The sequence below is a fragment of the Monoraphidium neglectum genome (assembly GCF_000611645.1).
Source record: "Monoraphidium neglectum strain SAG 48.87 unplaced genomic scaffold scaffold00421, whole genome shotgun sequence".
Taxonomy (NCBI): Eukaryota; Viridiplantae; Chlorophyta; class Chlorophyceae; order Sphaeropleales; family Selenastraceae; genus Monoraphidium; species Monoraphidium neglectum.
In genome coordinates, this window is record NW_014013207.1 from 7,274 (window position 1) to 27,903 (window position 20,630).

General features: G+C 61.2%; 5 protein-coding genes across 5 annotated transcripts; 2 read left to right on the forward strand and 3 right to left on the reverse strand.

The window, feature by feature from the left end:
- Positions 1 to 3: 3 nt before the first annotated feature.
- Positions 4 to 2,796, reverse strand: MNEG_3360 (hypothetical protein; the record flags this gene model as incomplete). The annotated part of the gene is made up of 8 exons (XM_014048160.1): positions 4 to 192; positions 337 to 477; positions 683 to 1,024; positions 1,203 to 1,568; positions 1,741 to 1,794; positions 1,981 to 2,147; positions 2,321 to 2,670; positions 2,789 to 2,796. The coding sequence occupies 8 exons, from the start codon at positions 2,794 to 2,796 to the stop codon at positions 4 to 6; spliced, it is 1,617 nt and encodes a 538-aa protein (XP_013903614.1).
- A 699-nt stretch (positions 2,797 to 3,495) lies between these two features.
- MNEG_3361 (hypothetical protein) lies at positions 3,496 to 4,350 on the forward strand (the record flags this gene model as incomplete). The annotated part of the gene is made up of 4 exons (XM_014048161.1): positions 3,496 to 3,498; positions 3,660 to 3,725; positions 4,068 to 4,116; positions 4,295 to 4,350. The coding sequence occupies 4 exons, from the start codon at positions 3,496 to 3,498 to the stop codon at positions 4,348 to 4,350; spliced, it is 174 nt and encodes a 57-aa protein (XP_013903615.1).
- A 3,348-nt stretch (positions 4,351 to 7,698) lies between these two features.
- Positions 7,699 to 9,518, reverse strand: MNEG_3362 (hypothetical protein; the record flags this gene model as incomplete). The annotated part of the gene is made up of 3 exons (XM_014048162.1): positions 7,699 to 8,279; positions 8,482 to 9,010; positions 9,228 to 9,518. 3 exons carry the CDS (start codon positions 9,516 to 9,518, stop codon positions 7,699 to 7,701), a joined length of 1,401 nt encoding a protein of 466 aa, XP_013903616.1.
- A 1,808-nt stretch (positions 9,519 to 11,326) lies between these two features.
- On the forward strand, positions 11,327 to 16,082 carry MNEG_3363 (putative Sensitive to high expression protein 9 like protein; the record flags this gene model as incomplete). The annotated part of the gene is made up of 9 exons (XM_014048163.1): positions 11,327 to 11,551; positions 11,749 to 11,912; positions 12,094 to 12,458; positions 13,619 to 13,720; positions 13,894 to 13,985; positions 14,262 to 14,422; positions 14,631 to 14,706; positions 14,897 to 14,965; positions 15,951 to 16,082. 9 exons carry the CDS (start codon positions 11,327 to 11,329, stop codon positions 16,080 to 16,082), a joined length of 1,386 nt encoding a protein of 461 aa, XP_013903617.1.
- A 777-nt stretch (positions 16,083 to 16,859) lies between these two features.
- On the reverse strand, positions 16,860 to 18,748 carry MNEG_3364 (hypothetical protein; the record flags this gene model as incomplete). The annotated part of the gene is made up of 5 exons (XM_014048164.1): positions 16,860 to 16,949; positions 17,144 to 17,721; positions 18,057 to 18,169; positions 18,372 to 18,478; positions 18,716 to 18,748. 5 exons carry the CDS (start codon positions 18,746 to 18,748, stop codon positions 16,860 to 16,862), a joined length of 921 nt encoding a protein of 306 aa, XP_013903618.1.
- Positions 18,749 to 20,630: the final 1,882 nt, after the last annotated feature.

The following is a 20,630-nucleotide window of genomic DNA, read 5'->3' on the forward strand; positions in this document are numbered from 1 at the left end:
CCCCTACCCTGCCGCCAGCCGCACCTCGTGGGCATCCTGCAGCTGCCGAAGCATCTTCTCGGCCTCACGCCGCCGCGCGCCGGCGCCCGGAGGCGTGGCCTCCAGGGCGCGGTGGCTGGCGGCCTGCAGGCGGTACAGCACCTCGTGCGCCTCGCGCAGCTGGCCTGACAACGCGTCGTTGGCAGCATGCATCTGCAGGGGGGCACGGCCCGGGGGCCGGGCATGGCGGTGCCGCGCATGTCAGTTGAGCGCTCATTTCAGCCACTTGGGCAGATGAGAGCAGAGGTGTGCACAGGTCAAAGCCCCGTGCCAGGCTCATGACGTCCACCCCTTGACCTGAGTGTACTGCGCCACAAGGTCGTCGTACCGCCCCTCAAGGTGGCGGTACTTGCGGCGCAAGCGGCCCGCATGGCCCAGCAGCGCGTCGGTGACTGTTGCACGCGCCGCACGCTCGTCACGGAGCGAGGCGCGCGACTCCTGCAGGGTTGTCGGCCCATGTGCACAGGGTTGTTGAGAACCATGCCCTTGGGGACATGGACAGGAGACGCATGCACACAAAACAATTCACTGTGCAGACAGCTGATATATGCAACACGAGGTGGTCAGAAAGAACAGTGTTGAGCAGCTGTGCTTTCGGGCCACCTGCGACAGCGCCCCTGAGGTCCCCTTCCGGGGGCCCCACCTTGAGCTGTGCCAGCAGGCGCTCGTCACGCCGTGCCAGCGGCGCCGCCTCTGCGCGCCGCTGCAGCGCGCGCAGCTCGCCCTGCAGCGCATCGCGCTCCGCCAGCACCCCGCGCAGCCGCTCCGACACGTCGCTCGCCGCCACCGCTGCCGCCTGCACTGCCGCCTGCGCCTCCACCAGCAACGGCGCTGCGGCCGCATGAGCACTGCCCACTGCCGCACAGGACGACACAGCCGCCTGACCACGGCCGACCTGCTGCACTACGGGGCCCACTGTCGCCTCCACGTGCTGCAGGTGGTGCTCCGCCGCCTCCAACGCACGGAACGCCTCCACCTGCTCCGCCTGCAGTGAATGGGTGCACGTTGAGGGGGGCTTCAGGAGGGGTGTTCAGGAGGGGAAGACTGCGCAGAAAACGGAGGGGCATCGCACAGCACGCTGAGTCTAGAGGAAGCACCAGCAGAGAGAACTGCATCTGCGATGAGCGGCAATAAACGCCAACAGCGACGGGCCGCACATCCACCTGCCACGCATCGGATTGGCGCCGCGCCGCCGCCGCCCGCTCAAGGAGCCGCCGCATGCTGCTCTCAAGAGGCTCCTCCTCGGCCGCATTGGACGGGCACACGCCGGGAGCTCTGATTGGCAGCTGCTGCTGTTGCTGCTGCTGCTGCTGCTGTTGCTGCTGCAGCTGCTGCTGCTGCTGTTGCTGCTGCAGCTGCTGCTGCTGCTGCTGGCGCCGCAGCTGCTCCTCAAGCCGCTGCTTCACAGCTGCTGCCTCAGCCTCGGCCTGCACCGCAGCTGTCCTGGCCGCGTCTGCGCGTGCCTGGGCCTCCTCCAGCATGCGTTGAAGCTCCTCGTTGGCCGCCGACAATCCCAGGTTCTCCTCCTCCTGAAGCACGGGGGTGGGGGAGAGGACAGTGGGCGTGACAAGGGGCGACAATGCCGTGAGCTCCCGTCCTGTGTGCAAGTTGCTGTGCCCGGGGCCACTCAGTGTGTCACTAGACACACTGCCAGCCATGCGGTTGCCCCAAACGCTGCAATGTCACCCCAGATCCGCACACCAGCATGCTGAAGGTGCGCGCAGCCTCGTCTGCCTCCCTCGCTGCAATGTCCAGCTGCGGGTGGGGGAAGCGGTGTTGGCCAGCATGGGCGATCCGTGGCGGCGCACACGCTGGCCTTGCAATCATACCATATTGCTTCCGGGTTGGACAACTTGACTTCAAGGCACAGGCGCGTCCTGGATGGGTTGGCACACCCCTCACGTCCATGTCACCTCGCCACAACCCATTGTCAAAGCTCACCTCTGCCTCCCTCAACAGCTCAATCTCCTTGCGCAGCTGCCTGCCCTCTGCAGCCGCATCGATCAGCCCAGCGAGCTCATGCCGCGCTGGCGTTGGCGCAGGGCCGGCCTGTGCACCAGCGCTTTGCATCCACGCATGCAGGTTGGGTGCGGCTGCCGGGCCTGAGACTGCGGGATGTGCGGAGAGGTGGGTGCTCTTATGCCGATTGCAGCAGTACGGCACGGGCAAACATTTAGGGTGGGCGAACGCAGAGTTCATGTGTATGTCCTCTACAGCACCCCCCCCCCCCACCTTCAAACACACATGCGCACACACACAGCGCCCGCTGGGCACGGCGCACCTGGTGTCGCTGCGGCCTCTGCAGCGGCCGCACTGATCACCGCCGCCTCGACCGCCTCAATCATTGTGGCACACTCCTGCGGCGTGGCCGGCGCGTCACCCACAGCAGCGCCACGCATGGCCGGCACAGTGAGCTGAGGCGTAGCCCCTTGGTCGCCGTGCACGGCGGCGCGGCGCACCGCCGGCGATCGCACGTCGCCTGCGCCCTGCCGGCGTTTGCCGTCGTGTCCGGGCTGCAGCGCCTTGCCAATGGCGGGCTCGTGCACGGCATCTCGACGCCATTTGGTTGGGCTGCAGTCGCCCTGCAGGATTGCAGGTGCCGGGGGCTGGTGCTGGTTGGGCGGCACGTCGCTGTGCGCACAGGGGCAGACATGCGCGCAGTTTGACGGCGAGTGCGCTCTGCTCGTGCAGAGATGTATCCTTGATCCATCAAGGTCTGTGCCATGCTCCCGCGACAGCCCTTGCGCACCATAGCATCCAGAATATTTCCAAGCAAATAACCGAGCGTCGGCCAGCAAATCGCGCGGCGTTGTCGTGAGGCACCGATCTACTGTGGAGGAGCCTCGATCATCGCATTTAGCTGTGTAAAGCAACATGTGACCATTGTTGGTCGATGCCAAGTGGCCCTTGGGCCTGACAGCAAGCTGCCATTTCGAATTGCGCCCGCCTGCCTCTCCCTGCATCCCTCATGTCGGTGCGCTTGTGTGCGTGCCGTCGTGCTAGAATATAGCCGTGAGGTAAATCTCAGCACGTTTAACAGCCTGCGTACGATGCTCCAATAGTTTCCGGAAGTTTGTGCAGTCTATGTTTTGACGCCCGGCAACGTGTTGAAAGCCTGGGGGTTCGAAGGATTGAGGAAGATGTCAAATAATGTTCTCGTGGCGCTTGTAGGGGCGTGCATTTGCTCGACAATCGCAGGTGTCCAGGTGCGCCATGTGCATCAGTGCAAGAGCGTGACACCCGCTGGCCCACTCACACCACCGGCCTGTTGCGTTGTGGTGCGAACGTGCTGCGCCCTTCCAAACATCAAGTACACGCGTTGAATTTGCCCGTCCTTAGGCCCGCCGGCCTCTGTGCATCGACGGTGCTGTTGGATGCCGCGAAGTCGCAGCAGCCGTTTTGCCCCAGCCCGCCGCCGGTGCGACCTTGACGCCGAGCAAGACGTCGTGGCCCGAGATGGTGCGCATGGGGGGGGAAGCAATCCAGTGGGTCGAGATGTCATCAAACGGGCGCTGCCATAATGTCTATTGCAGCGTGTGATGGAGCACAGCGTTTGTAGAGTGCCCACAGCTGCTCGATGGTAGGTAAAACTGCAGAGCGCCACAACTGTTTCGCAACAGGTCGGCAAACGCGTTCAGGTGGCCAAGCTGGCCATCAAGAGCGAAAGACCGGACCTGATTGTTCAGGTCAGAGCAAGACCTGGCAGATGGGTGGTACGTATGGCGGCAAGGCACTGGGGAAGGCAGCAAGAAAGGCGCCATGGTTTGCCCATCCTCCAAGCTCCAACTCAGGGCTCTTGCCTGCTGATTGCGCAAAAGTATGCACCTTTGATGAATTGCAGCGCGTGTCTAGCACTTGTGTGCATATGACAGGCTCGAGCCTTATTTTCACACTGATTTCTGACCGATGCAGCTGGGCTGTATGTGTACCATGTGCGTTGCCGTACATGCCCTACCTGCAGCCAACTGATGCTCTCACGGTCTCACAGTCCACTGACGGCCCCACCTGGCGTGTTCCTGGGCCTGCAGGTGGTGCCGCCTGACAGCGCAGTGACGATGGAGTTCCGCGATGACAGGGGTGAGTGAGGTCAGGCATTACTTCAGGGGGACGTGGAAGGTGAACGGTGTCTATCCTGCAATTCCTCCAGTGACTAGGCAACTTGTGCACGGAAGCAGCCCTCTGGGGGAAGCAGCCCTATCCTGGTCAACAAGTAAACCTTCCCGTGATTTGCTGTATGCGTGTGCTCACAATGCAGTTCGTCTGTACGCCGACTACCAGGCCATTGTGACCAAGGTTCCCATCATTGGCTAGGCAGCAGGGCCCCCTGCCTTTGGTCACACTCTCGCTGGGTACTTGTGGACGCACCGAAGTGCTCATATGCAATACACATGCGCAGAGACAGCATCAGGAAGCATAGTTCCGCGGCACGCTGCGTGTCAGCAGCAGGTGGCATTCCACCCTCAACAATCCTATGCAAACTGTGATGACAAATGTGTCAGTTGCTGTAGTGCTTGCAACTTGTGGGCATCTCACAAGCACGCTCACACCGCAGGATGGCGCAGCCAAGCCACCCTGCTGACATTGTGTGACGTACAGTCTCCATGTGCGTGGGCGACCCCAGGGACTGCCGGCCCTGTCACCAGCCGTGGCAGGGCCCACCGCGCACGGCACGCATGTGTGTTCTTGAGGGTATGAACAACGGTACATAAAATTACACAGCGTGCGTGCTGCCAGTGCTTCAGATTTTCAACTTTGTCCTTGCAGAAGCAAACCTCCAGCAGTTCGAAGCGCTGGCGGGTGCGGGGGTTGTCCCCGCAGTAACAAGTGTGATGGGACCGACGACAATAGCAAGTGCAACTAATAACTACCACCAACCATCAGAGGTGCGTGGCACAAAGTGGCACACGTTGTACAGTACAGTAGTATAGTGGTCATCAGAGACTTGAGAATTGGAATGTCCCATGGAGTCGGGCGTTTATGCAATGCCAGCAGCTCTTAGAACACGGAGGATGAGTCGGTGGTTGCTGGCTGGTGAGTAAGACACCGACGATTATGTGAACTTTATGTGCCTGGCACATCCAGCAACTGTGTTCGCACGCAGCCTGCATCCAGGAACCAAGATTGCCGCCAGGTGGAACTCGCTTGATCAGGTGTCATTGATGGGGCCGAAACATACACACTTGATTCTGATCGCCCTAACACGCTTCGCAGCACCTACGGGACACAAGCAACTGTTGCCCTCAATCAAAGCAAGCTGTACTTCCTGCTGCTGGCTGGTATCGGCTTGCTTTGTGTGTAGCTTTGGTTGCTTTTTGAAATGGCCTTGGGCTGGGTATCTCGGCGCTAGATGACCAAGTTGTCCGAGGCCGCCAAGGTACCGTAAACCCGCTGTGCCGGCCGTCCGAGGCCATGTCAATGCTAAACCGCCACGCCCAACGTTCCCACCTGGCGCGGCACCATTATGTTCGCAGGTTTTATATGTGTACACGCCTGCATAAACCTGGGAAATCGCCTCTGTTTCACTCTTCGACCACTGCTTTGAGCCGAGGATCTCAGGATCGGTCTTATTGTACTGAGGTACTGTACTGTATCATCTTATCATTGTACCGGTACTGTACGTACTCAACTTACAAAACGCAGTGACTGTTCTCCCGCGCTCACAACATACGCGTCCATGGCTTCCAAAACTGCGCTGGTACTTCTGTTGGCGGCCTGCCTCGCCGCGGAGTTGGTGCGCCATTGTAGCGTGCTTGAGCTGGCGCGCATTCATGGGGATCGCAACCTCACACGGCTTGCCACAATAGATGCCCGGCGGGAAGTTATCTCGTGTTTGTCAATGCAACCTCAGGCTGGCCTTGCCCTGCTGCCACGCCTGTCTCACTTCTCAACTGCCAATGGCCAATGAATTTCCGTCAGGACATGCAAACGATCAGCAGGCCCCAGGACACGCAATTGCATCGCCGCCCACGTCTTGGCCAAAGCTGGTAAGCTGGGTGGGTGAGGGGGTGCCAAACTGCGGTGGATTGTAAGTTGTCACTGGATGAGCGTGCATCGCGACGACTCGGCATACGTATGCAATGTAGTTTTTCGATGGAATCTTGAATCAATAGGTCAGGCACAATTGTGAACCGGCCCCAACCCAGTGCTGGCAAGCAGAAAGCACTGCACCGTGCCAATTGCTTTCCCGAGTGTTGATGCTGCACACAGGCAGCTTGTTGCACGCGTCCACAAGCCCTTGCTTCGCCAACACCCTGAAACCATGGTGCGTAGCCGCGCACCTTCACCTGCTCGTGTCCATCCTGATACGCGTGCAGCTCTGCCCCTTTCTCCTCGTTTTCAGGTGGGCAAGTCTGCTGATGTGGCCAGGGACAGGATCCTCAAGGACCGTCCTGACTTGAACGTGCAGGTGGTGGGCGGAGGCGCGTGAGCTTGCACCTGAGAGGGTGCGTGGGATGAGAGAAGTTTGGTGGCCAGCAGGGAGTGGGCTTGCCTTAGATATGCGCCCTTGCTACACCCCCGCTTGTGGGAAGCAAACACACGGCCTGAAATTCCCACTGCTCACCCCAGACTGTGCCAGCGGGCTCTGCGGTGACGATGGACTACCGTGAAGACAGGGGTGAGGCACTGCAAGGCAGGCGCAGCCTTGCAGCCCTCGTGACTGGTGCGCTGCTGAAGCAAATGATCTTATTATTGTGGAATCACTTGTTGTCAGCCTGCAATGAATCTGTCGGCTTGCGTTCTCGTCCTTAACCCACGCCCCCGCCTTGCCCTGATTGCCATGCCAGTCCGTCTGTTCCTGGATGAGAGGCAGCGCGTCGGCCAGCCGCCGACAATTGGTTAGGCCACAGGCGCGCGGTGGGACCGCGGTGCCGATTGCCGATTGTGTGCCAACCTGGATTGTGGTTGCTCCGCTGTCAGACCTCACGTGCTATGGCTGAGTCGTTACCCAGAAAGAAGTGCATGACAGGTGTCACAGTAGCTATGCCGTCGGTATCAACGGCTGGCCCCAGGCCCTGCAAACAGTGTCTGCAAATTAGTGCACTGAGGTGTTGTTTTGCAAAACTGACCGCCTTCACAAGCAAACAGATGCACAAACAAGTTTGTGCATCTACGCAATGCATGATTGCCTGGCCGCTTCCCAAACATGTCCAGAAACGTGAGCAATGGCAGGAAAACAGGGGTAATTGACTGGAAGAATCGAGCAAATCAGCGATCCGTCGGTTGAGTGCTGACAATACGTAGTTGATTGAACAACAAGCAATGAAAAGGGGTTGGAGGTCAACACGTTTTGCAGTCATGAATGTTGTTGACAAATGAGGGACCCTGCAACAAACATTGGCGATTGGGCGAACGAGGGCAGGCGCACTGCAGCATGCACCACGCGTCAGGAGCCTGCACAAAACTCAACGCTCTGGCGCCCACACATCACAATAACCCAACGCAACCCAGGACGCCCTGCCTTCCAGACACTCTCTTGCAATGAGGCGCAGCAACGACAGCCAGCACGAGTGATAGCGTGCAATTGGGCACGCCGACTCTTGTACATCTTGCCACTAGACACATCCACTCGCACCGGGGATCCGTCTACAGCCGTAGGTAGGGGCCCCACTGGGTGGTTGTCACGATGAACAGAGGGCAGCCCTGCCTTATGCCGATGCATCAGGCAGGTGCAGTCAGTGTTGCGCGCAGCTGCAGCTGTGAAGTGAGCCCCCAGCCCGCCACCACCAGCATAAGCAGCAAGGCCGCATGCGAATGGGGCGCGATGGTGGTGCCGTCTGCGAGGCTCTCAAGCTCCAGCAGCAGCACCGGGCCACGCAGCTTCAGGGTCACGTAGCCGCGCTCACCGCCGTTGCGGCTTTCCAGCCTGCTGCCGCCGCTATGGCTGCTGATGCTGCCGTCTTCGTCGCAAATGCTGCTGCCAGTGCCGTCCCGCGCGACAGCGGCAGCGGCAGCGGCGCCCCCGCTGCCCGCACTGGCAGCGCCGCCGCTGCCCAGGGCCGCGCCGCCTTGGCTGTGGGAGCGGGTGTGTTGCACTTCAGCGCCGCGCACTCCAAGGTCCTCGCGGCCGGCCCACTGCTGCACGTACCGCACCTTGCTGGACAGCTCACTGATATAGGCGCAGTACAGCGGCAGCAGGCAGCCACACAGCAGCTGCACGAACACGACCAGGAGCTCCGCCGCCGCAGGGGGGCAGGCCGGCGTGACGTCGTGGGCCCCAGGGAACAGCAGCGCGGTGGACACTGCGGCAGTGCCACGTGTGGCGGCCAAGTTTCAGATTGTGCGGCTCGGGGCACAATGGCAGCCGTCCTCCCAATAGCTGCGGGATTCATTGAGCCACGGGTGCTGATCGCAACCACACAGACCGAGGCGCTCGCTGCAATGTCTCCCCTCTCCTGTCGTCACCAGCCAGCATTCGGCTGGTAGCTCCCCTGCTTCGCTCACCATGGAAGAGCCCGTCCAGTGTGTCGTGAGCCAGGTGCAGAACCGTGCCCAGGTGGCGCCGCACCTCCAGCAAGCGAGTGACATAGCGCAGCGCGTCCCCGCCGAGCCCCCTGGCTATGGCGAAGTCCAGCAGCTGAAAAGGTAGCGCGAGCCTGAAGGGCAGCTGCAGGCCCAAGGGCTGCAGCACCAGCCGCCCAATGCCCGTGCAGGCAAGCACCGCCTGCATCACCGACCCGCGCGGTGCCGTTGCGGCTGCGGCGCCAGCGCCAGCAGCCTGCAGGGCGTCGGCGGCCAGCATCGCCTGCAGGCCACGCTGCGACATGAAGCCGGCCGCAGAGTGCAGGACGCGCACAGCGCACGTCAGCGGGAGACGTGCTGAGGCGTACGCGCGCGGCGCGCACAGCATGACACCCAGCTGCAGCAGGCAGGCGCCCAGCAGAAGCGCGACGGCTTTGTGGCCGGCTCCGCCGTCACGGCTGGCCATTAGTAGCGTCTGGCTGGCGCTAAATGCCAGGAAGGCCGCGTCCACCTGTACGGGGTTGGGAATAAGGCGGCGGGGCGAGTGCAACCCAGGAGGTTGGGAGCAGGCAGGGTGGATGAGCCTCGCCGACTAGGAGCAGGGCGACGTTCTGCTGCGAGCACGGCAGCGATTGTGGCAACTGCCAAGCACCACGCGCACGTGAACTCGTCCCGCCGTTGGCAACACTATTGATGCCAGACACGCCCAGCACTGGGGCCCCACACACCTGTGCGAGGTCAGACCGCAGGCGCCAGTTCCAGTAGGAGCGCTCCAGCGCACCCGGCAATGCCCTGAGCGCCACCATCCCAGGTGCCCCGCTGCCCCTGGCCGGAATGGGAGAGGCTGAACTGCTGCCCTCGGTTGGACCCCGCTGTGGGACCTGTGCCGCCTCCTCCACGGCGGCTGGGGCCACGTCCAGGATGAGCAGGGGGGTCACAACAACCCGTGCGCCGTGCTGCGCAATCGGCTCGCCAGTGTCGGGTCCAAGCCCCAATTGCGGGCCATGTGGTGCTGCCATCACGAGGCGACAGAGAGTACCGTATACTATGCGGCTACCAGAGGACCATGACGGCCACCGGGCCGAGCAAAGCAGGGCACGCACTCATGCAGCAGATTCAAAGACTGGCCAGGTGCGCGATGATCGAAGAAGGCCCATGGCTAGAAGAAGACTCGAAGCTTCGCGGTGCGGCGAATGACACATCCATTGATTTGCCTTGCTGCCAGCGCAGATCAGCCTGGCCTACCGTCGGTAGATCGACCCAATCTTGCCCCTGGAATCCAGCGGCAGCGATTCTGCATCTATATATACGGTACACTCTCTCTAGCCTGCAGCGTTTGACAGCGTTCAGTCCAGGCTTCGTCGTCGGCGACACCGGCATCCCAACAGCGCCTCACCCCTCGCTGCTCGTCGGACCCACAGCACCACTGTCGCAAGCAACGGGCAGACCCCTGTGACATGGACCTGCTGGGCGATTACAGCGGCTCGGACAGCGATGCAGAAGCGCCCTCACAGAAGGCGAAAGGCTCCAAACCCGAAGCAGCGGCGCCAGCGGCAAGGTCGGCACCAGCTCCGCAGCGGCTGTTCAACCCGTTTGCTGGTGATGCCGAACCCAGCAGGTGCGGAGCCGGATCAGATATTTCATGCGAATCACTCCGCAGCCAGTTGTCATGGGCCATCATGCTCGTGGCCGTCTCTCCGCAGCGTCTATGAGAAGGCTGTTGACAACCCGCAGAGTGGCTCCCGTGGTGGCACCCGGCGCTGCCAAGCGGCCCGTCTCCCATGTTACGGGGAGTGCGCTGGCGTCTGCCAGCGTAGCTGGCCCTAAGTCATCAAAGACCTCGCCCGGACAGAGCGCCCACGGTGGCGGGCGCGGTGGCGGCAAGACAGGATCGGGCAGCGGAGCGCCTGGTGTAATGGTGCCCCCCCAGCTGCGAGGCAGGTGCGCACGCGCGCACAAACGTGCTTGCTTGATTGCGTGTAGGTGCCGTCCCAAAATGCACCTGGCAGATGCAGGGCCCTGCCCAGCCACGATCCGTGCGCTTCAGTGCCCGTCTCCTCGACGCCGCCTCTGCCACGTGCGTACCTCGGCGTGTGCACGCCCTCAGGAGCAATGTCGTAACGGAGGACCTGGACAAGCTCTTCACGAGGCGCTCTCCGGGCGCGGCGCGTGGCGGCGGCAGCAGCGGCAGCGCCCCCGGCCGCGGGAAGGGCTGAAGGGGCACATCCAGCCGTCGGCACTTCATGTCTGCCGGTGGCGCTGGGCTGGCAGAGCTCTGCCTCCTGCTTGTAATGAGCAGCAATTGCTAGCCCGTGGCATGGTCTTCGTCGGCGCAGTCCTTGCGGCGGATCCCTGCAACCGAGCAGGTGGCAGTCGGCTCAGCCGCCCAGCAGCTCCACCTGCAGCCTCAGCTTCATCTTCCAGACTGCGGGGCTTCATATACTGCAATCAAAACACCAAAATTTCAAAAGAACTCTCATACCTGACGATCATCTGCAGCCATCGTGCTCTACGCGACATTTCCACGACACCCTCCGACAACCCTGTTTCACGGTGAGCTAGCCTTCATGCGACGTGTAAATCAATGAGTTCAGCCCGCTTTTGACAGCTATCCGCGGCCCGGGGCGTGTCGTCTGGGTCCCTTCCAGGCCCTTCACGCCCTCATTCAGGTCCGGCGTGAGGACTCCACGCAAGCCTTCTGCTGTCTGACAGAGCAGACAGCTTGCATGTTATTGCCACGCTCCCCTTCCCCCACTGTAGATGCACTGCTCACTCCCCCGCATGTTGCCCTGCTCCCACCTCTCCTCCTCTCCCTCGGCAGGCAGCCATGAAGCCCGCCCACATCGCACTCCTTGCCCTGCTGGCGCTCCTGGGTGCCGCGCATGCGGCCAGCTACGCCACTGTGGCTGACGCCGTCAAGGCGCTGCCCGAGCTGTCTACTCTGAACACCAACCTGCAAGGCACCAACCTGACCAAGTCGTTTGGGGACCCCGCGTTTGTCGGCACCGTCTTCCTGCCCACCAATGACGCACTGACCTCCCTATCTGACAAGGTGCGCGATGCTCTCACGTGTGCAATCCAAGTTTTCGCTTGTGCTCCAAGCCCCTCTCCTTGCTTGTCCAGTGCGCAGCTCCTTGCACAATTGCTGGACAAAGCCAGCTCGCTGCTGCAAGGGCCGCCGCCCATTTGCGCACAGAAGCTACCTATGCAAAGTGCCGCCAACCCTCGCCCTCTGGGTTCCTGTTTCAGGTTGGTGGTGACTTCAGCGCCCTGATAGCCGACAACCCCGACCAGGCCTATGAGATATTCAGCTACCATGTCGTGCCCGGCCAGGCCCTCCTCAGCTCAGCCCTCAAGGATGGCACGACCCTGAAGACCCAGAGTGGCGAGACGCTCGCGGTCACTATTGCCAAGTGCGCGAGGGGCCTTTGGTGTCTGTGTTGCCTTCCTTGTGGCTCTGTGTTGCTTTCGCCGCTCTCTGCTTCTAGAAATCACTTTCGGCATCCTTGCTTCATGTTTTTGCATGTTGCTTGCCATGTATCTCAATGCTCTCGCCATTCTGCCTGCACCCCCTCCCCTTCTCCTCACCCGCAGCGGCGTCGTGAGCGTCAATGGCCAGGCGGTGTCCAAGGCCAACGTTGTGGCGGGCAAGGCCATCATCCACGAGATCAACGGCGCCCTGCTGCCCCCGGACCTGGCGCAGCTGCTGGATGCCTCTACCACCGACACCGCCGACCCCTTTGCCGACTTGACCGCCACCAATGGTGACGCCGCTGCGGGTGCCCACAGCGAGGCCACCACCGGCACTGACGTCGCGGCGATGACCACCACTGCTACCACTACCAAGTCGGCTGGCGCCTCCGCTACAGCTGGCTCGCCCAGCACCGCGGGCGCCACGGGCGCCACCATTTCCGCCACCACCACCACCCCCACTACCTCCACCAAGAGCAGCGCAGCGGGTGCGGCGTTTGGTGCTGCGGCTTTGGCCGTTCCCGCCTTCCTGGCCCTGCTGCTGTAGGCAATCAATTTGGGCCGAACCCCTTTTAAATGAAAGAATTATATACCCTTGGCCCCCTCTGGGTGCACTTCTATTCAATTCAATCACGGCAATTGTACTTGTGCTGCGTCCAGTGAAGCGCCCGTTTCTGGGCCCCCAATTTGGGGCTGATGCCATGCAGGGCCGCCATCTGTGGCCTGCTTTGTGCTCCATATCCGCTGCCCACTCTTCAACAAGGAAGAAGGGTGTGGTGTAAGCCATGGTATCCTATGTGGCTGCAGCAAGCAGGGCCATGAGTCCGTAGCGAGGCTTGAATCCGCGCATCCAGCAACCCAACATGCACTATGTCAGCAAGGTGGGCACTTTATCAGAGCTGGCAGGGATGTCTGAACTTGACAATGGAGCATGGGACAGATGGTGCAGGTTCAGCATGATCAATTGTGCAAGATGGTGAAACTGCATCTTCCTCGAGGCGATGAATCTGAAGCACGGGCAGTTGCAGGATGCAGGCAGCAGGCACAATGTTTGCAACACGCATGCAGAATACTACATTGGTCACACTGAAGTTCATAATGGTAGCACCATATGACCCTTGATATCACGCACACCGACCTTGGCACCCTCCCTATGATACCTCAAGACATGACCGGACCATTACTCAACCAAAATGATCGGGTTACACTTGTCCTCAGACGCCAGCACACCACAATATAAATCCACAATGAACACGCTCATATCATATGACACCATTGAGTTGGAAAGCGATCAGTGCCTTCCCGAACCTGCACGCGATCACAAGTTCACAACTTCGTTCGATGCAGTCTTCAGCCGCGTGCAGCACCCTCAATGCTAGGATTTTGCATGCAACATTGTGTGCGAGTAACAGGTGTGGCATCAAACACACAGCCGTGGCAGCAGATGCGCAGCGGGCGAGCAGCAGTAGTAGCACAAGCAGCAGCAGCAGCAGCAGCAGCAGCACAGCACATGGGGATGCGACGACGCGCCCACGTGCTGAGGGCGGTGCCACGAATGAAGCAAGCGCCACGGGTGAAGCAAAAGCCAGCAACAGCAAGGATCCAGCTGGGAGCACGAAGCTAAGGGAGGCGTGGCGGATTGCAAAAGGCTCAGAGAGCGGCAGCGCTGGCGGCGTTGGCGAGGCTGGTGGCGGGCGCGGTGCGCAGGAGACCCTGGTGCGCCTGGCCAACGCATTCAACGTGTTGACGGGTGAGCACCACGCAGATGGTGTTTAGAGAGGACAGTCCAGCTGCAGCAGGACGTGCTCCCTCAGGTGGCGCGGCGCTGCGTGGCAGGCTGGCATGAGCATCCGCGTGTCAGCTGGCTGGTACCTGACGCCTCCGTGCCACCTCCCGCCTTGTGGTGCTCGCGTGGCCCCTCAGGTTATGACACCATAGAGCGCATCAAGCTGCAAGTGGAGGCCACTGATGCGCGGCTGGCGGCGCTCAGGCGGCAGCTGCAAGCGGCAAAGCACGTGAGCAGCTAGCTGGCAGGCTGCGCGGCCAAGTGATCTGTCAAACCCCTGTGCGCCATCAAGCTCTGAGACCCTTGGACGCACAATTGTACTGGGAGGCAGGCGCGTGCGGCAGCGTTTGCTCGTCAATACACACGCATACAGATACGTGCGCACACACAGTGCGCGCGCACACATATGCAGCATGCGCACAAACCCACACCCACACCCACACATACACACACAACGTGCGCGCACAAATACACGCATGCGTCCACACCCCCCCCCTTCGTGCAGTCTTACGAAGAGCGGCTGGGGCACCAGCGCGCGCTGTCCAAGGAGATGGCCCACCTGCTGCAGCGCAAGAGCTCCTGGGGCCCCTCAGACGTGGCTCGTTTCACCGACGTGTACGCCTCAGAGCACGCCAACGAGGCGGCTGTTGCCGAAGCAAAGGCAAGGTGAGCGGGGGAGTGCCCGGGCTGAAGCTGGGCAGAGCCAAGAGCCCAGGGGCATGCCTATTGCACCAGCATCAGTGCATGCTGCCTTCATGCCTGCTACGTGCGCCTGGCATTGTCGCGCTGCCCAACCCCTGGCGCGCCTTGGTGTTGCGCTCTGTTTGTGCGCGCGACAAGGCCCCCCCCCCTCACGATGGCCTCCCCCACCAAGGTACGAGGAGGCGGGTGAGGCTGTGGAGCTGGCCCAGGCCGACCTGATGCACAGGATACGCGAGAGATACACTCAGGTAGGGAGGAACATGGGTGGGCAGGGTGGCCTGGGGGCCGTGATGCGCAGGTTGTGCGCGTTTTGTGTGTTGCAAGTGGTTGGTTGTTGTTGGTGCACGTGCCACTTGCTGTATTTGCACTCGACCACCCCGAGCGCTGCCACGTGTGACCTCGTCCTGTGCCCTGGTCTCTTTATCCTGGTGACTCCAGGAGCAGCTGTGGGGTGACAAGATCCGCCGCGCCGCCACCTGGTGGACCTGGTCACTCATGGGGCTGCAGGTGGGGGTGGGGGCTGGGAGGGGGCGACACCACTTCGCAAGCAGGCAAACATCGGGGGACAGGCACGCGCGAGGCTGGCGAGCGAGGGTGGCGAGTTTGCTTGCTATGCTACCCAATGCCTGTGGATGCTGCACGGCAGGATCCATCTCGCAGCGGCCCCCACTCACCTGAGCCACAAGCACTGACTCATCCGCTCACTTGAACCAGGCTGCGTCCTTTGTGGCGGTATATGCGGTCATGGAGCCCAGGCGGCGCGCACTGCTGCAGGTGCCCCAAACCAGGGGTTATGCAGGGGCTGGGCTGCCACCAGCTGTCAGTTATAACTCACGTATCACGTATGGATAAGGGCCACACGACGTAGCACAGAAGCACCCGCACATCACCGGCCCACGCGTCCAGCGGCCCCCACCACAGCCCCATAGCTTGTACATGCCCCTGTCTTCCTCGGCCGCAGTCCGCTGTTGGTGAGCTGGTGGCGGCACAGGGGGAGGCGCTGCAAGAGCAGCTCGATGCGCTGCGCAGCGAAGTGGCGGCGTTTGCGGAAAGCGAAAACGGCGGTGATGGTGGTAGTGAGGTGCCTGGACGCGCGCTGCTTCGAAGTAGCCAAAGCAGCCCTGCAGCAGCGACGGCAGCAGCACGCGGTGGTCAACAGCAGCAGCAGCAGGAGGCGCAGCGGCAGCAGCAGCAGCAGCAGCAGCAGCAGCAGCAGCTGGATAACTTGTTGCAGGAGCTGCGGGGGCTCACATCACAGCTGGCAGCCACTGCAAGGGAGTCGACAGCGATCACGGCCGGCGTTTCTGCATCTGCATTGGGTGCGAGCACAGCCTCAGGTGCGGACCCTGCGGCAGGACGGGTGCAGCGGCCCATGACCCTGGCAGAGGAGAGGGTGTGGCGGGCGGTGGCCCCGCTGGGGCGGCTGTGGTCGCGGGCGACCGCCGCCGCCCTCCATCGCTGCCCTGAGCGCGTCACAATGAGCCGCGAGCAGGCTGCCGCATTGGCAGTGGCGGGCGCGGCGGTGGGCGGGGCGCTGGCGCTGCTGGCGACCCTGCTGCTGGGCGCGGGCCGTGGGAGTGGCGGCGCCAGCAGCACGGGCAGCTCCCTGGGTGGGGGCAGCTGAGGGTAACAAAATTGATACGCGAAGTCCGTATTGCATGACATGATTATCCAGCAGGAAGCAGGAGGCTGCAACCGCAATGTACTGTGTCGTGGCAAGGCGTCAGAAAAATGCAGAATAAATGTTGACAAGCACAGGTCACTTTCTCAGTGAGGTATGCATCCGCGGTGTGGTCCACGGCGACACAATCAATTCAAGCGGGTGTGAACAATGGCGTGTGAACAATGGCTGGCTAAGCAAGCGCCGCTGGCTACGCACCGGCCATGGACCACACAGCGCAGGTTTGGACTCTACTGTGCCGTCCAACCTGCCCGACAACCGCCTCTGGCCAAGTATGCCGCTCCATTGCCCTGGGTCTGCCGTGCACACCCGCTACTGCTGAATAATCTGCTGCCTCGCAGCAAGCATGCATTGCTAGATTCCCGCGTTGTGTTTGCGGATTGCAGCCGCAATAACATCATCCTTGAACGACCCGTTTGGTGCTGATGATGCAGGGTGGATGGCCTGGGGGTCCATTGAGCAAAGATTCCTGGCTCGATGGGGTGGGTGCAGTAGGGAGCTGAGTGTGTCACTTGGAAGCGGGCTGTTGGCAAGCTGTGCATGTGCGCGCTGCAGAGGAAGTCAGAAAGTGCTAGCAGTGCAGTGCAGGCGCGCTCGTGTCCTTGGGCTGGTGGTCCAAGCTGTATTGTGGTCCCTGCACAGGCAGCCCCTCTTTACGCATGCACGCACACACATGTGCAGTACGCCCACATATCGCGGCCTGGTCCCTTCGCCCAAAACTCACCACATGAAGGCGCCGTCAATGGGGTAGGCCAGGCCCCCCGCCTTGAACAGTGACAGCGCCGCGTTGTGCCAGTCTCGACGATATTGCTGCGGGCGCGGCGGCATGTGTTGTGGCGGCCAACTTCAGCACTAATGGGGGGTTCTTGCTGATCGTGGCCTCCCCCGCGCCTCTCCTTCACCGGCAAAATCACCACGTTAGCCCTTGTGGACGCTTGGCAGTACCCAACTCCATCCCACCAAAAACGCCATGCTCCGTCTGGCCCCTCCTCCAGTGCGCGCACCCGTATCTCTGCGACGGCCCAGGGATCAGTTTTGGCAGTCCAGGGGTACCCCACATCCAGCCAGGGCCACAGTCCCGCCAGCTCCCGTGTCCGCGCAGGCGTTGTGCCACAGCGGTTGACGCCGCCGCCCAGGGCAAACTCGCTCCAGATGAGCTGCTTGCCTGGTCGGCTGCGCCAGGCCGGCACGTCAAAGCCCAATGCCTTCATCTCGGCGTCAAACTTGACCATGCAGACCTCCAGCTCCCGTGGCTTTGGGTCCGCAGAGGTCCGCGGGTAGCTGCTGACCCCGATGACGTCGACAGACCCGAGCAGCTTCCTCACAGCTGGGAGCGCCTGTTTGAGGCGGTCACTCCGCTCCCATTTGTCAAAGGGCAGGAGGGGGCCCCAGCCTTGGATGGCCTGGAGCTTGCTGGGCGGGCCTGCGCGCTTATCTGCTGGGTCTGGGCCGCGGTTGACGACGCCGGGCACAAACGCATGGTTGAATAACAAGGCGGTCTTTAGGGTGGCAGGACCTGTGTACTCTTTCTGTATCATCTCAAACACCTTCTGGTATGACTCAGGTGCGTAGAACACAGTTCCTGGGGATCAAGGGTGAGTAAGGTGCGTTTGTGGCAGGAGAGTGTGTACTTGTGCTTAGAATAGCAGCACAGCAGTGTGTGTGTGTGTGTGTGTGTGTGTGTGTGTGTGTGTGTGTGTGTGTGTGTGCGCGCGCGCGTGCGTGCGTGGCGTTCATTGGTAGATTAGTAGCAGAATATTTCATAGGTAAGAAATGACATGGTTGACAATATTTAGCGCGAACAGCCTGCCCCTCCCCCACCACTCAGCAGTGTGGCAAATTCCCTAATACGCGCTGCAGACCCACTGCTTGCCCCCTCCCCACAACCATTGGTGATGCAGGTACACTGCAACACACCTCCCATTTCCCCTTGCGCCCCGAAAATGAATGTTTTGCCGGGCTTGGTGTAGGCGGCTTTGACGGCCTGCAAGATGGGGCTCAGCATTGTGTCCCAGTACGAGTACCCGTACCTGAGGAGGAATTCCACGTGGTTTAGGGCGGATATGTGTGAACTCTCAGGGAGGGGGCATGGACTCAGACATGGTGGTAACCAGGGGGTATTGCAGACTCCTAGTCGCCGCCTCGCCGTGCCAAGCTCCTGTCTCCCCAGACTCGTGCTGACTCTGTGCCCGCATCGCCCCGCAAAGTGCCCTGGCCGGCAGCAGGGCGCACCTGTCCTTCTTGAGGGGGTCGAACCAGAGCATGTTGCGCCAGTGCATGGTCTTGGTGCCATCGTCCAGGTGCGGGCTGATCAGCACGGTGTCAAACAGGTCGTGGGCCTGGGGAGGTGTGAGAGGCGAGGGATGGAAGGGGAGACAGGGGTGTCAATGGCGGGAGGATTGGGGGGGCAGGCTGTGCCATCCGTCGGTGGCCTGTTGCAGACGCCGCTCCACAGCCTCGCCGCACCTGGCATTGCACAGCAAGCTGTCGCACCCCGATGGACAAAACCCAGCTGCAGAAATGGGCCTTGCAGTGCATGTTTGACAACCACCATCACATGTCAAACTTGCGCACACCTCCTGTATGCAGGCCTTCATCCCCTCTGTCATGCGCTTGATTGCCTGAGCATCCCAGGGGGAGCATGGGCTGCACAAAAGCCATCCGCAGAGGAGATGCAGATGCTGTGATTGATTAGGCAACCGTGGGTAGTGTGGCAAAACTGATGGCCGGCACGGCCATTGCACAAAGAGCCTTCTGCAACAGGCGAATCCAGCCGTTTTTCAGGGGGTACACCCCTTCCTCTCACTTGTCATATTCCCATCTCTGACAGAGATAATCAAAACTAGAGTGCACAACCAAGTTGTCGGGGTAGCAGGTCCCAGCCTTGAGCTGGGCCTTGGCGCGCTCGTCCATCCAGTAGCTGCCAGGGCGGGCATCAGAGGCGGTGGGTGTCGCACGTTCGAGCATTTCATGCCAGCAGTGAAAGAGTGGCCTAAAGTTGCAGGACCAACGCATGTCCACGTATAGTTTCAAGTGCGCGCATTCGAGTCGGGACAAGACCCGCGCGTATGCTCAGCCCGTTGAATTCAATTTGGTGCAATGGTTGCACAACTCCTCAATGGCTAAGTGCTCACTTGGTTGGGACGATATTGACACTGAACGGGATGCAACGGGCAGGTGAGAGTTACATGTGAGCTTTGTACGGTTTGCATTTGCAATGCGTGCGGAGCGAGCCGGCCTTCAGGCGTTATGATGTGTCAAAGCAGGATGCAGCGCGCACCGCGAACGGCACTCCTCGCAAGGCGATGCACGCACCTGCGCGACCCCTGCTCCTTGGCTGCCCTCAGCAGATTTGAACACTGGCTCCTTGGCTGACCATAGTGGGGGTACAACTCGCACAGGTTGAATAAGAGCACGCTGCTCGAAGATTGGACGGGAGCTCGCTGGCTGGCTGGGGCCGCCAGAGCAGGCACGAGCGCAGCGAGCGCCACCGCCGCCACTGCAAGCGGAATAGCAAGCCGTCTGGTTGCCATGGATATTGTAGCAAGTCCTTCTGGCTAGCAACTCGTCGCGTCACTGCCCTCTGCTTTCCGAGCTTGGATAGATCTTCGCCGGGTGCCCACAGTTAGCCGACGGAGATACTCGCTCGGATTATGTCAGTGCCTCGACAACCTTGCAAAATCAAGGTTGACTAAAGTTACATCCGTTCATATCGCCCTCACTCCACCATGTCACTTGCATCGCACCCATGGGTCACACACCCGCCCAGCAGCGCTCGGAGCAGGTCACACCTTGGCGGCCAGCCCAACTTCCACCATGGAGACCTGCCGACAGCACTGTGGACATCTCCTGGACTATAGCTGCATGATGCATACTACAGCAAGTCGAATGCCAACTTTCACATAGAGCCGGTACCCGGAAAGGACATGCTAAGCGGCAAAGCAAGCAGGGTTCATGGTGGGAGTGACATGCATGGGCTGTTGGGTCGTGTTGAGACGCGATGCACGCGCAGGGCGCAAGGGGGCGCAGGTGCTTGCGGCGGGATGTGTCAGGGCTGCGTGCAGCGTGTGCAACGCCAATCGTCATCCGTACCTGCTGTCCCCCTTTTGAGTGGCTGTATCCCAAGCAGCAAAACATCCGCCTGGATGGGTCCGCCTGAACAGAGTGCAGTCACCTGCTCACCCATCCATTGCTCCGAGACATTGACTGCTCATGTGTATCAACACTGCTTCAACACAATAGCTTTGCACTTACGTATTACACGACAACATTGTCGTAAGCCTTGAAACCCGCCTGCGAAAGCAAAAAGCTACTCACACAGCCTTGCCAGTCGCACGATCGCATTTACAACAGCGGGCTCATCTATGTGCAGCCCGTGCCCGCCGCCGCTGCCAGAAGGCTCCCCGTCCGGCTCCGGCCCCATCACCGCCACCGGCCCCGCTACCTCCGGCGCCTGCCGCTGCGCCCCTGCGCCCCCACCAAGCGCCTGAT